This window comes from Centroberyx gerrardi, chromosome 21 (genome assembly GCF_048128805.1).
Source record: "Centroberyx gerrardi isolate f3 chromosome 21, fCenGer3.hap1.cur.20231027, whole genome shotgun sequence".
Lineage (NCBI taxonomy): Eukaryota > Metazoa > Chordata > Actinopteri > Beryciformes > Berycidae > Centroberyx > Centroberyx gerrardi.
This window is the reverse complement of record NC_136017.1, coordinates 18754630-18770112: the sequence shown is the minus strand read 5'-3', so window position 1 is coordinate 18770112 and position 15483 is coordinate 18754630. Positions and strand designations below refer to the sequence as shown.

The window sequence follows — 15483 nt, the reverse complement described above, 5'->3', positions numbered from 1 at the left end:
TCACAGTAGATTCAAATATATTTTTTTATCCTTTCCCTTTCTTTTACATCTTTTCAACATCACCTTTTATCTGTTTTGCCCTTTGTGTGTGTGCACTCCATTACCCAGGAGGTGTCCTCCTTTGTGGGGTTATGCTGTTGGCCCTAGAGATCTGCAGTATTGTGCGCATCTTCCTATTAGCGCTTCTTTGGGTTGCAGTAAACAATTTTTCTGGACCATACTGCACAGGCGGCTATTGACTATTGACAAGTGTATACTATGGAAACGTATGTGGTCACATTATGATAGACTCATTCCATAGATGTTCCATCTGTTCCATTGAAAGTAACGGGACTGATGAGGAGAGCCGCTGTCTGGGTTGGTTAGTACACAGCAGTGCATTGTGGGAAGTGGGTCCGACCGTTGGCTGATGGTGAAGTCAAGATGGCTGGAAACGTAAGACAGGGAAAAGAGCATGTAGTAGAAAGGCCGTGAATGAAGTTTTTAATTGAAAATCGTTCAACATCGCCCGGAGCGTATAGATTAAATAACGCGTTTTGTTCAAGTTGTATTCACTCTGTGGAGGAATTGGTGCATTCATAAACACCGACAGAATAACAAACAACTGAGGATAAAGTCTCGTATGAATTCCGACGAGAAGGAGGACTGTGAGTGTGCGCCACCACAGGCCGAGATAAGCCCCGCAGGAGGACCCGACAGGTGGGGACGGCAAGAGGAAAGAGTCGGGGATGCTAGGAGAAAGGCTGCAAGTGTTAGCTACCTAGCCGCTACAATTAGCTATCTAATAACTATTGCTATAATATTTTTGTTTACTATATTTTGTAATTGGAGTCACTAACAAGCATGTATTATAAATCAGATGCGGCTACTTTGATAGTTCTGCTTCAATAACGTTTGAAATAAGGCCAACGAGTTAGCAAGCATTTGCCATATTAGCTTAGCTAACGTAGCTAACAATTCAACGTCATTCCTAGTTGTACTGGCTAGCGTATAGTTAGCGAGTTAGAGAGACAATTTAGCTACATGTAGCGGTACGTTAAGGAGCGACTGATGAGGAACTGGACATTTTTCCTGACTGTCTAGCTCGATCGCCCTTCTTGGGTTGGGGTGTATAGTGATGTTAAGTTAGTAATGGTGTGTACCAAGTAAGGTTAGCCACACAGTTAGCTAGCCGGGTGTACTGCTATCATTGATTGACCCTAATCAAAGCAAGGTTAGCCGGGTTGCTTGTATCAGACACTGGCTCTGATGTCGCTGACTAGTTAGCATGTCATTTTTGCGAAGCTGGCATGGCATACTCAATTTCTGACAATAGTGTCAATAATATGCTGCTAACACCACCTAATCTTGTCTCAGTTCGTACTGCAACCAGCACAGAGCTAATTTGCGATTTGTTATGTATATCATGTCAACAGAGGACAACTTGATGTCTGTTGCAATTCATGTTGTTGTTGTTTGTTCAATTAGAGAATACGAGGAGCCTGAAATAGAAAACCCAGAAGCAAGCCGAATGTAAGTCATTTTTAAGACATCATCAAACTCATATCCTATACCAGGTATGCTTGTGAGCATGGGTTAGAATCTGTCCCATCACACCAATAGGCCCATCAGACCAGGCTTGTGTTAGAGCCTGGTCTGAAATACGTTTCCCCATTGTCAACATGGATCAGATTTTCCCATATCACTGTCTGTTTTTGTGATACACATTTACATGTATTTTGACTGTCAGTATCAGTGAGCATTTATTTGCTCAGTGCTGTTGAGGCTGAGTGATAAGAATTTAACAATATTTGACGCACGCATTGTTTTCTGAAAAGTACATGACACTAGCATGCTAATGATTTTATACAGGTTTCTCCATTCTGATTATTACAGTGGTCAGCACTAAGTGCTGATATAGGATAACATATAGGATTCCCTCAATATTCGTAACGTGTTGTGCCTTACCTCTGAATGCAGGAAGCGAGCAGCTGCCAAACATCTAATAGAGCGCTATTACCACCAGTTAACTGAGGGCTGTGGAAATGACTCGTGCTCTAACTTGTGGTGTGCCTCATCAATGGGCTTCCACCGCATGGACAACAACGCAGCAGCGGTCAAGGCCCTGGAGCTCTACAAGGTCAATGCCAAACTGTGTGACCCCCATCCCTCGAAGAAAGGCACTACCTCGGCATACCTGGAGAGCAGTGCTCACAACAACTCAGCCTGCAGCAACAGGAAAATGAACCATAAAGATGTCCATTCTGTAAGGGATGATTTCAAAGGTCAGTTATCACCAGAATCATCAACCACACATTGTTGATGAATGAAATGGAACGGAATGCGCTGTTATTACCACACCATTCAGGACTGTGGACAGTTTAATCTTAATTTCTACATTCATGCAGAAATAGTTTTGTCCTAATACTAAAATAATAGAGCGAAGACTCTTATTTGTGATTATTAGTGACACTTGCTGTAGCTTCTGAATTAGTGACTAACTCTAGTTATTGTCAGAGAAGCCACCCCTGAAAGTGTTGCTTGATGACATCAAAGGTTAGATTCCTGGTTTATTAGATTCTGGCTGAAGTTAGGATCACAAATATTAATAAAACTGTCCAAGATAAAAAAAGAATAACACAAACTGTTTAAGGGCGAATTGTCACTTAGCCTAATATTTTTATTTTCACAAATGTTAATTTCTAGCAGGATGGAAGTTTTGCCATGACATGTCAATTAGTTGTTTTTTTTTCCCTTCGTTTTTTAACCACATAATGTCTCATTTTGTGCTCAGATGTGATTTACCTGACAGAGGAGAAAGTGTATGAGATCTTGGACATCTGTGGAGAGAAGGAGGATTACTCCCCTCTGATCCGAGTAATAGGTCGAGTGTTCTCCAGTGCCGAGGGCCTGGTGCAGAGCTTCCGGAGGTCCAAACCTCACACCAAGGAGGAGCTTAAGTCCCTCCAAGGTAAGGACGAGGATAAGGACGAGGATGAGAAGGAGGCAGCCGCTTGCTCTACCACAGCTATGGAGGAGGACTCCCCTGCCTCCTCTTCCACGTCGAGGCTCGGAGAGGGCTCCTCGGGGGACAATGATATCCAAAAGCTGGGCCCTGATGAGGTGTCGGTGGACATCGAAGCAGTGCGGCGGGTCTACGAGCGCCTGCTATCCAACGAGAAGATTGAAGCGGCCTTCCTGAATGCACTGGTCTACTTGTCGCCCAACGTAGAGTGCGACCTGACGTACCACAATGTGTACTCACGAGACCCAAACTACCTAAACCTGTTTGTCATAGTGATGGAGAACAGCAACCTCCACAGCCCAGAGTACCTGGAGATTGCCCTTCCCCAGTTCTGCAAGGCCATGAGCAAACTACCGCTGGCAGCCCTGGCCAAGCTAGCACGCCTGTGGTCTCACTACAGTGCCAAGCAGATCAGGCGCATGATGGAGACCTTCCAGCAGCTCATCACATATAAGGTGATCAGCAACGAGTTCAACAGCCGCAACTTGGTCAACGATGATGATGCAGTGGTAGCGGCCACCAAGTGCTTGAAGATCGTCTACTATGCAAACGTGCTGGGCGGCGACCTGGACACAGAGCACAACGAGGAAGAGGATGAGGAGCCCATCCCAGAGTCCAGCGAGTTGACCCTGCAGGAGCTGCTTGGTGAGGAACGTCGCAACAAGAAGGGCCCGCGAGTGGACCCGCTGGAGACGGAGCTGGGGATCCGCACCAATGACTGCCGTAGGCCACTCATCCCCTTTGAGGAGTTTGTCAATGAGCCTCTCAATGAGGTGCTGGAGATGGATAAGGACTACACTTTCTTTAAAGTGGAAACAGAAAACAAGTTCTCCTTCATGACTTGTCCCTTCATCCTCAATGCCGTCACCAAGAACCTGGGCCTGTATTACGACAACCGCATCCGCATGTACAGCGAACGCCGTATCACTGTGCTCTACAGCTTGGTGCAGGGTCAGCAGCTCAACCCCTACCTGAGGCTCAAAGTGCGCCGAGACCACATCATTGATGATGCCCTGGTCAGGGTATGTGTGTCCAAATGCCAATTCTCTAAATCCAATTTCCTGCTCCTTAAGTACTTTGGTTAAATTTGGGACACATTGCACTGATTAATGAAGCACACTTTCTAATTTTGAAGCACTCTTTCACTATTTCTCTTTTGTCTCTGTAGCTGGAAATGATAGCGATGGAGAATCCTGCAGACTTGAAGAAGCAGCTCTATGTGGAGTTTGAAGGAGAGCAAGGTGTCGATGAAGGAGGTGTTTCCAAAGAGTTCTTTCAGCTTGTGGTGGAGGAGATCTTCAACCCAGATATTGGTAGGAAACCAAATATTAGGAATTTAAAAGAAAGAAATCAACACCAGCACTAGTACAAGTAGAGCAAGGCACCAACACTGTCAGCATTACAGGTTCCATTCCCAGTGCATTCACCCATGCTAGAAATAGCACTTTACATACATTTGTTATTTTATGTTGTGATACTGAGAAATATAGTTAGGTTTTAGGAGTATGTTTACACTCCTAATGTGATTGACATGCATGGCAGGGTCCCTGTTTTCATGCTATCTTGTCCTGCAGGCATGTTCACATACGACGAGCGCACCAAACTTTTCTGGTTTAACCCCTCCTCGTTTGAGAATGAGGGCCAGTACACGCTGATTGGCATCGTTCTGGGCCTGGCCATCTACAACAACTGCATCCTGGACGTCCACTTCCCCATGGTGGTCTACAGGAAGCTGATGGGCAAGAAAGGAACTTTCAGGGACCTGGCTGACTCCAACCCGGTAGGAACCTCAACCCACTGAATCCCTCAGTGTTTTTTTTGTCAGTCTTACAGCACTCTAATGCTTAGCATTTTGCTAAGTGTTGGGGAATGATGTACAAGTAATGTTGTTCTGGAGCCAAGCTTCGCTGTCTGACCTAAGTCCATTACCTGTTTCTATACCTTATTTGAATACTTGCATCTACAGGTCTGGATTTTATTGAACACTTGTTTTGGTCAAGGAAGGATGCCTACAAACGGGATTGTTTGCATCTGGGGTACTATGCTCTTTGCTAGAAACTTTGGGGTTTTAATGATGAACTGACAATCAGCCAGTAACTGCCTGTCCTCCTCAGTCAGACCGAGCCCTAACGAGACATTTTCCATCCCTGTTGTCCTTGGAAATGGACATACACCCGGCGCAGCGCTACCCACGTCTAGTACTAGGAACATGACCTATCCTCATTACAGTCAGTTCCTTTCTCTGCCCTTGACCTTCCGCCTTTAAATATTGGTTTACTGAATTTACAATCCCTCTCTGATAAGTCTTTTATATGCCTCAATTTTATCTCTGCTAATAGTTTAGAATTGTTATGGCCATAGAAACCTGGCTGGGGCTTGGAGACGCATTGATTGAGGCTACTCCTCCAGATTATTCCCATTTCCAAGTCCCCCGTCTCTCAGGTAGCAGCGGGGGTTTAGCTGTCATACACAAATCTTGTTGTAAATGTCATCTTATCGCCATTGGTAATTTTAATTCATTTGAAGTTAATATTTTTAATCACTGGTAAAGTCCCTTTACTGTGTGGTCTAGTTCATAGGCCTCAAGCCCAATTGCAATTTTATTCACAAAAACTCTGAACTCCTGTTAGTTATTATGCCCATGTATGACTGTGTGTTACTACATGGAGATTTTACTGTGTGCTGCCCCTTGCTTCCAAGTTTATGAATCTTACTGAATCTTTTAATCTCTGTCAGTCTGTTCTGGGGCCCACTCATACAAGATGACACACTTGACTTTGTGTTCTCCCATGGCTTTAGACTCCATAATGTTTAGTATATAGACTTTTTTATGTTTGACCATAATGCCAGTACTTACATAAATATTCAACTGCCCCCTCCTACTTCGAACCATTATATCCTGGTTTGTTCCCACAAGGTTTCTGAGGATTTTCTGGCATCACTCTGCGCTGTTGCTGCCTCTGCCTTTGCTTCTCTACAAAATACTGAGGAATTAGTTCATCTTTTTAACAGCTCCTGCTCTAGTATTCTTGACATTATTGCACCTTACAAAATTAAAAAGTCTGACTAAATCTAAACTGCCCTGGCTAAATGAGCACACTCGTGCCTTAAAGAGACAATACCGTAAGGCAGAGTGTAATCGAAAGCTCACCAAGCTGCAAGTCTCCTTTCAGATTTTAAAAGACTTAATGCAGTCTTCAGCCCACATATTGGTAGATTTTATTTGTGAATGAAAAGTAGTTCTCAGTGTTTTGGCGCTGTTAGACTCTTAGTCTTGTTCAAATCAATGAGCTCACTCACTTTCACCTGAGAGGTTGGGTTTTTATGCCTCCGCGCCGGCGATAGCTGTGGCCGGAGGCATTATGTTTTCAGGTTGTCCGTCCGTACGTACGTACATCCCATTCTCGTGAACGCGATATCTCAGGAACGCCTTGAGGGAATTTCTTCAAATTTGGCACAAACGTCCACTTGGACTCAAGGATGAACTGATTCGATTTTGGTGGTCAAAGGTCAAGGTCACTGTGACCTTACGTCCGTCCCATTCTCATGAACGCGATATCTCAGGAACACCTGGAGGGAATTTCATTACATGTGGCACAAACGTCCACTTGGACTCAAGGATGAACTGATTAGAATTTGGTGGTCAAAGGTCAAGGTCACTGTGACCTCACAAAAGACGTTTTTGGCCATAACTCAAGAATTCATATGCTAATTATGACAAAATTTCACACAAATGTCTAATAGGATAAAATGATGAAGTGATGACATTTTATATCCAAAAGTTCAAAGGTCAACTTCACTGTGACATCATAATGTTTTGCTTACCACTGTAGCTGAGAAAACGATCTTGGGTCATTCTACAAAAACGGTGGAAGTGCTGTCACTTACTTTTACAGACACCAAAATCCTTTAAGTTGACCTAATAATCACATTAACTATATATGTTCAATAAATAAAGACTGTCCTTGCAATGATAAAACAAAGTTTATTGGCGGAGGCATACAACCGCGAGGCGTTATTTCTTACATCAGAAGTCCCGCCTTACATGTCACTTCTCACCAATCGCTATGTCCTGCATGGTTACTTCAAGCCATTCAGCTGAGTGTTTATCTGCCTGAAAATAGTCTGTGGAATAATAACGCTAGCTTATTCCACACAATCGTCCCACAAATTAGTTGGAGCTACTGATAACAAGCTAGTATGGTCTCCACTATGATGCTGTTTTCAAAAGTGAGGATAATTACGTAAAATGCAGGACATCTAAAATATTTATTCTATCTAAAGGTAAAAACCCCCAGCAATTTCAAAAGGGAGAGATGCCAATTTGAAAAATAAGGCTAACTTTCACACCAACACCAACAGAATCCTTTAATTCTGCAACATTGAGTTGCTTTGAACCTACTGTATCTCGCCTCAAAGTCTCAATAGGTAATTATTCCTCTCCCTCCCAAGTTGTAACCTGTGGGGTCGCACAGGGCTCTATTCTAGGTCCCATCCTTTTCTCCCTGCACATGCTGACACATGAAAGCAGGGTGCAATGAACGGACAATGCATTCTAAACAGATCTATCCTGAGTAGATTCATAGCATGCAGTCTGCTGTAAAATAAATAAATAAATGTTTTTGACGCATTCAAAGGGCAGGTTGGGGTTTGAATTCACTGCGATTTTTTTTTTTTACATTCAACTGAAATTTGAATATTGAAATTCGTTATAACAGCCTTAATGAGTATGCAGCCTGATTGTGCCTAACTGTGTGTTGTGCAGGTTCTGTACCAGAGTCTGAAGGAGCTGCTGGAGTACGAGGGCAGCGTGGAGGAGGACATGATGATCACCTTCCAGATTTCCCAAACAGACCTGTTTGGGAACCCACTCATGTATGACTTAAGGGAAAACGGGGACAAGATCCCAGTCACAAATGACAACAGAAAGGTATGTCAAACAGAAAAACACACAAAACCATTGCACTCTTGTCATTGAATTCTCAATATGGTGAATTAACAGTAATCTGAAATTCAGCATGGTTCAGCATAGTTCTAAAAACCATAGTTCTGACAATAATATACAGGGTTCTTATGCATTCATATCTTTTCATAATTTTTCATCATTTTCAGGGCTTGAAGATTTTAGAATAGTACAAAAGAATGGAAAAATTATTTTAAGTCGAGTACATAATTACATAGTTATAGACCATCATCATCTCACATATTGTGATAGTTTTCAGCTAGAGTGATATGGCTTCAGTCATGTTGCCCAGCCAATATCAGCATTAAACAAATTGAACCTGGACTTAGGGTCAAAATCCACTCAATAAATGAAGGACTGAACAAAGTATGGAGCTATGGAAAATGTTGTAGGGACCATGAAGTAATTGCTTAAACTTTGTACAAGGAATGCAGGTCATCACCACAAGAAATTTAGGAGGAATAGGTGCATCAGACAGGATTCAGACAGATTTGAGCTAGAGAGAAGTGGACGAGTGTGAGGCAGGAGCATCCAAACAGCTTTCTTTCTTCATTGCAATCCATAAAGGTTCATCCACATTTCAAAGTTGTGTTTACATTTGTTTTGATAACCTGCAATTTGGTTTCCTTTGAAAACCAGGACCTATATGATAATTTATCAAAGTTCCACTTTAGACAATTCCCGTATTAGATCAGAATTTTTGACTGGAAACATTGAATGGAAATTGTCCCTCTGCTTATTTGTGTTTGTGCAGGAGTTTGTGGCTCAGTATGCAGAGTATATGCTGAACAAAAGTGTGGAGAAGCAGTTCAAAGCCTTCAGGAGAGGCTTCCACATGGTCACAAATGAGTCGCCGTTGAAATATCTATTCCGGCCAGAGGAAATTGAGCTCCTGATTTGTGGAAGCAGGGTGAGCTTTGTTGGCAAACATTTTTATATGTTAATGATTAATTTGAACATTTTGCATAATTTCCACCAACACTGTGTCTTTCTCACATACACACAGAACCTAGACTTCCTAGCACTTGAAGAAACAACAGAATACGATGGTGGTTACAACAGAGATTCTCGAATCATCAAGTAAGAAACTGTGTGTGTGTGTGGGTATGAACGCCCTTCCATCCAGGATTGTCTGAACAAAGAGGAAGCAGCACCACTGGCAGATTCAAATGGGGTTTTTTTCTTATTGGGGATATGGAGAACTGAAATTTCCTACAGCACCACTAAAGTACTGTAGTTTTCAGGCCGTGGTTGTCACGAGAATTAGGGCTGCAACTAACAGTTATTTTCATTATTGATTAATCTATTGATTATTTTTTCAATTAATCATTTAGTCTAGAAAGTGTAAAAAATAATATCAAATGCCTATTGCAAGTTACCAGAGCCCAAAGTGATGTCTTAAAATTGCTTACGTAGTCTGACCAGCAGCCAAAAAAACCCCTCAAAATATTCATTTTATAAGGGTATGAACCAGAGAAAAGCAAATCTTGGCATTTGTAAAGCTGTAACCAGCAAATGTTTGGTATTTTTTGGGGTTGGGCCGGTTTCTGGTTTAACTGGTTTGATATGGTGTACAAGCTTACACCGGTTTAATTATCTACACACCTGCTGTACCGGCATTTGTTATTATGAGCTGGTCTGGGAAATTAAAAATGATCCTATCCCTATATCAGACTATCCCTATATCAGCTAACTGCGCCAACGTTAAAAAAAACACAAAAAGAAAAAAAACATGGGTTTTTGTTTTGGATGCGTTTAATCCAATCATGTTCAGCAAAGCAATATTTCACAATTACCAATGGAATGCGCGTAAAGCAAGTTCTTTTTTATCCAATGAACCGCAGGCTACTTTCTATCACCGTGTAGCACTGATTCTGTGGTGGATTCTGTAGCAAACTGTGCCCACGGATTTTAAATTAAGTTTTTGTCATTCAGTATTTGAAATGTAGAGAATCCAGTTTGTTGTTATCACTTTGTCAATCAAAGTCTTAAGTTCCCAGTCCATCGAATCCTGTGTATTCGGCAATGTTATAAGCACTATTCACAATATGACCCTTGGGTGTGTTTGCATTTTGATAGGGAGTTTTGGGAGACATTGCACTCTTTTGGCGAGGAGCAGAAGCGTCTGTTCCTGCAGTTCACGACCGGCACTGACCGGGCACCCGTGGGTGGGCTGGGCAAGCTGAAGATGATCATCGCCAAGAACGGCCCAGACACTGACAGGTGAGACGCCTCCCTCCCTCAACCTGCACCTTGCTTGTCTGTATAATGTGCAGTCTTCACAGAATGTGAGATTCAAATAAGTTTGTGGACACCTAGCCAAGTGTTTAAAAATGTAGATTTCATTATTGTCAATGTACACAAGGCAATTAAAAGTTTTTCTTTGATTTCCAAAACACTTTCTGTCCTTTTGGAAAACAAAGTCAGTCCCTGAAGTTCATGAAGTTGCAGATCCAGTCTGTAAAAGTTAAATCATTTGGTTAACCAAAGGTTTAAATTATCTACTATTCTTTAGAAAGTACCATAATTAGTTTTTTGTGATATTGACCATTTTGTTAGACTAGGTGTCACTTTTTTCAAATTAATATTTAATTTAATATTATAAAGTTAATATTGCATTTTGGAACAATGTCTTTATACAGTGCCTTCAGAACCCTTCATTCAACCCCCTTAACCTTTCAGCATTTTGTGGTGTTAGAGCCTCAATTTAAAATGGATAAAAAATCTTATGTACACATTTTTCAAATTAAAAATGAAAAGCTGAAATTATTAGTATTCAACTCCCAAATTGAGTAAAGCTACATCTAAATTCCTTTGAATGTCCTTGAGGTTCTCTGCAACTTGATCGGAGTCCACCTGTAGCCAATTTAACTGATAAGACATGATTTAGAAGTAAACATATGGCTGTATAAGGTTCTGCAGATGACGGTGGGGTTGAATACTTAAGTACTACTTAAATAAGAGATTTCTGTTTTTCATTTCGGTCATAATATAATCTATTTTGTATTGAACCTGCAGCATTACAAAATGTGGAAAAAATCAAGGGGGTTAAATACTTTCTAAAGCTGTTGTTTATCCCTCCTACATGCATATACATGCATACCCCCTACACATGCTTTTCCTCAGAGATCAGTCTTTAGGATCACCTAAATCTGAAGATCATTCTATGAAAAATCTATGAAATCGTTTGCTTTATTTTTTTAGATCTATATTTGGTATTTCAACTACCATAGGTACTTGGGCATGGGGTGAGATTTGTGCCACCAGACAAGTGAATTTGAATTGTGTTCTGAAGTTGTATGTGATCAGTGAAATGCAATGGATTTGAATCTGAATTTTAAAAAATTACATTTGTGTTTATCAATATTCAGTTCCAATTTAGCTGAAACAATCTATTTCAAATTGAACTCTTAAAGTTTTCAAATTGTGGTACTAGGCATTAAACAGTCCATGGATCAGCATCTCGCTTCCGTGAAGAAGCTGCTGTGTTTGTGTAACGCTAGGCCAGGCCAGATACAAAGGCAATACAAAATAAGTGCAAGGCGTGGAATTCATAAACTCAAAGTGAATGTTCTTCCTGAAACAAAAATGTATTAAGGCTTGTTTTAAACAAGGAGCAGTGGTGCATTCTGTGCCCTCTTGTGGCTGAAAACCAAATAGAATCATACAAAGATCAGGTGGGTGTCATGGTGGCTCGGTGGGCTAGGGCGTGTACCGTGTGGCTGAGACATCCTGGTTTCAGGCCTGGCCTGGGTCCTTTTTCGCATATCATGCCTCTTTCTCTCTCTACCTCTGTGTCCTGTCTCTCTCTACTGTTACTTATCCAATAAAGGCAAAAAAATGTCCCCACCCCAGGCCTGAACCTAGGACCTTAAGGCTGGTTCACGCTTCATGCAGAAACGCACCTGACAGAATGTGCACGTCTTTGCTCATTGCACTTGCGCAAGTTTGTGCAGCACCTGAAATTTGAAACCAAGCCGATGATGCCATAGCACTTACGTCCAGGATTGGCTAAGTAAAGAGAGCTGAATTTTTTACTGCGCTACTAAAGTACTGAAGTTTCCAGGTGCGTGGTCATCATGAGAAGCGTGAAAAGTATGAACGCCAAAGTACACGGATGGTACTTCAGCGGCTCCCATGTGTCTAGCCATGCAGAAGGCATGAACCAGACTTACAGCCCCCAAGCACTGTCGCCACCACTGCGCTAACTTGGATGTACAGCTTGACTCAGCAGCTGCTAGGTCCTTCCAGTTTTTCTACAGTTTAATATGCTACCTGGTATCCTGTTAGCTTGCTCACTAAGTCAATAATTTGAGAAAGCAACAGGAGAAAAAGAAATTGGCAAAACTTTGAAGAAGGATCCTGGCATTTTTTGTTTTTCAATATATCTACAAGTTGCTGCATTTACGTAGTAAAAGTACCCAGATGTTGTCACAAACGGAAAACTTTGCAAGAGTTGAATTTGAAATCATGGCTTTGAAAGGTTGAATGTAGTTTGCAAATTTGTACTACATATAACAATAATTTTGGAATTTAAAAAAATTCAGATGCAAATGCTAACATTCTGTTTCACTAATCACATACAAATTCAGAGCACATAATTCAAATTCAGTTGTCTGGTGGCACAAATCTCACTCCATAATCCATAATGTTTGATGCAAGTAGAGATGCATGCAGAAAGTCGATCAGAGTAAAGTTTGTTCAGTGGTAAAGTGCCGATGCAGTGGAAGTGACTAGTTGTGTTGTCTCCCGGCAGGTTACCCACGTCCCACACTTGCTTTAATGTGCTGCTGCTGCCCGAGTACGGCAGCAAGGAAAAGCTGAGGGAGAGACTGCTGAAAGCCATCACCTACGCCAAAGGGTTTGGCATGCTCTGAGCCCCCCCAAACACACTGCAAAAGGACTCCTTTTCAGAAAGCCCCACCAAACCCTGCCTCAGCCCCCCCGTCCTTTATCGGAAACGATCTTAACGATGACAAAAACACAGATCATAAAAAGATTTGAGGAAAAACAAGTAAAAAATGAAACAGAAGAAATGGTTCAAATGATAGAGCGCTCTAGTAGTCCTTCGACTGTGCCTGCATCATCCCACATTGCTTGGTGTAAGCACAGAGATCTCATACGATCAAACTACCCACCCCCGCATACACATTATGTGAATGTGCTGCAGCCCCCCTTCTCTTTTTTTTTTCTATGTACAGAGAGGATTTTTTTCCTTATTATTTATTTTAAGGTTGAAATCGCTTATTTTTCATGCCTGCCTATTGTGATAGCTTCCTACTTGGTAGGAAGGGGTGGATCGGGATTAAATGATGTGAATTGGGACAATGCATAAACAAATACAAATCATGATATTTGCTAATGCAAAAAGCTGTATCCATGTAGTCCTAAACTCTTGTCCACTCTTGACAGTTCTCCCAGTTTTAGACAGTGTAGTTTGAGTAGCCTTTGGTTACTTCAAAACAACAAATTTTTCTCCTCTCAAGAAAGAGCCCTTCCCGACCACTCAGCTCACAACCATTGGTTATCATTGTTTCTACCAAGTCCATTTTTCATCAAAATAAGCATTTCGAAAGTCGCTGTCATTTTGTCCAAAATGGCACATTATCAAATAGCATTTTTTTTTTTGCCATTCGGAACACCGCGGGTTAGACTAAAATCTTGTCAGAGCTGTGTAAGTGCACTTAGACATTTTCAGAATGTTTTTTTTTTGTTTGTTTTTTTTTGGCCACAAGTTGCCATGATTGTTTGAAGCATTTTATTTCCATATGTCTTCCTGTGTTGACAATTCTCAATAAAAACAGTATTTATATCTCAGTGCGGTTGGAACCAGAATACCCTATTGTGCACCTTTTTGGAGGATTTACACATTTAGACCAGTCACTGATAAAGGTAGACTCAGAAGTGTGACGTAGCTTATAGAGCCAAAGGGCATGTACCAACATAGAGCTCTTGTGCCAACTAATATAGCCAGTTGATTGGCTAATCCCCAGTAATTTATTGGCACAAGCACTTTGTGTTGCCTCCTCTGACTTAGTCTTCTATGAATAGACACTTCACACTGCAGAGTCTTTTAAATATAACCCCGGTTTAGCTGTAAACTCAATCTGTAGAGTCAAGGCATTGTGTGCTAAATAAAGTGTCTACAGACATTTGCCAATTGTCACTGACAAAGCTTTGGTTCCCTGTGATCTTGTGTCCATTGAACTCAAGTCTCTTTCTGGAAAAGTCTCTTGTAACAGTACTTTTGTTTTTGTTTGGTAATATTGATTGGAATACCAACTGTGAAATTCCTCCCCTTTCAGCACTAGCAGTTTCTTTTTTTTTTCCGTCTGTTTCTTTTTTTTTGTTCTGGACAGTTGAATAGGGGTGTGATCACTGTTTAAAAGAACTTGAGTGATGCCTACATGCTGTCCTCACACAGGTGTCTCAATACTCAGCATTGGCTGGCTCCCTCCCTCATCGACTCTCATCTGAATTATACAAGATTCAACAACCATCCAGCTGTTATTTAACGAGGCAAGTTGACTAAACATGTTCTTTTTTTAAATAACAGCCTAGGGGGTACAAGGGGAGGGGTTATACGCATTCATACATTCAAACCAGGAAGGTGTCAAGGACTGTAACAGTCTTCTACTGTTGGTCAATGAGAAGCTCCTTTGGAGCAGTTGGGGGGTCAAGTGCCTTGCTCATGGGCACCTCAATGGTAGTTGTTGATAAAGGGGGTTGAACTGGTGGCCTTTCACTCAGAAGCTTGTGTCTAACCATGAGGTTAGTGCCTGCCCAGCCATGTGGCTGCAGGAGGTGTATAAGAGGGATCTGGTCCAGACTATTGGAATACTGCTCAGTCTGTGTGTGTGTGATGTTAGCCACAGTATGCCACTAAACCAAGGTGTTCAGGCCACTGCAGTACACAACAACCCTGAACCGTCTCTGTTCTATTGCTTATTTTCTCATGTCCTTTGTTTCAGCCAGACCTGGGCAGAAAAATAGTATTTAAAAGTGCTTTTTATGCTTTTTTTTTTAGCCTACTTAGGTGCCAGGTGGGTAGGTATTGCCGCTAAGGACAGTGCAGCGAGTGCCAGAAAGTTTGGACAAATACTAGAAAGTTTTGGAGAATCAATACAGTATACTTTTGTGGGATTGACAACTTGGCATTGTCCTGTTTGTAGTAAACCCCAACCATGTGGAACTCTACGCAGGTTAAAAAAAAAACCTGCTAAGAATTACTTGCAACTGTTAGTGGACCCAGGTCTGGTTTCAGCTGTCTATCATTACTTTGTACCTCTGTTTTGTACTGCTGAAGATGCTGCTCACCTAGACTTGTACAAGGATTCTAGGGCCTAGTGAAGGCAAAAGGTGAAAGGTTAACCTGATAACGGGAAGGGAAGCAGTTCTTTGTAGGTTGGTTTGAATCAACAGTTACATTTGAAAAGATACAAATTGATGAAAGGCTAAAAAGTATCAAGTGTTGTGAAAACATGCTTAATAAAAGTGACTGCTTTTTTCCAACTTG

At 41.6% G+C, this 15483-nt stretch overlaps 1 protein-coding gene across 2 annotated transcripts; it reads left to right on the top strand.

Annotated features, from left to right (window-relative positions):
• The first annotated feature begins 417 nt into the window (after positions 1–417).
• On the top strand, positions 418–15483 carry LOC139914050 (ubiquitin-protein ligase E3A). 2 transcript variants are annotated; one of them, XM_071902243.2, is made up of 11 exons: positions 418–699; positions 1468–1512; positions 1960–2264; positions 2774–4026; positions 4173–4317; positions 4579–4784; positions 7770–7934; positions 8722–8877; positions 8974–9047; positions 10047–10190; positions 12724–15483. In XM_071902243.2, exons 1-11 carry the CDS (start codon positions 623–625, stop codon positions 12842–12844), a joined length of 2691 nt encoding a protein of 896 aa, XP_071758344.1. In that variant the 5' UTR covers positions 418–622; the 3' UTR covers positions 12845–15483. The 2 variants fall into 2 exon arrangements, with proteins under 2 accessions (XP_071758344.1, XP_071758345.1); XM_071902244.2 differs by lacking the exon at positions 418–699 and adding an exon at positions 1122–1213.

Bases quoted from the DNA above. Each gene is read 5' to 3' on its own strand.
- LOC139914050 (XM_071902243.2), top strand. From the start codon at position 623: ATGAATTCCGACGAGAAGGAGGACTGTGAGTGTGCGCCACCACAGGCC. The intron at 9,048-10,046 runs GTAAGAAACTGT...GCATTTTGATAG, and splicing joins AGAGATTCTCGAATCATCAA to GGAGTTTTGGGAGACATTGC. The intron at 10,191-12,723 runs GTGAGACGCCTC...GTCTCCCGGCAG, and splicing joins AACGGCCCAGACACTGACAG to GTTACCCACGTCCCACACTT.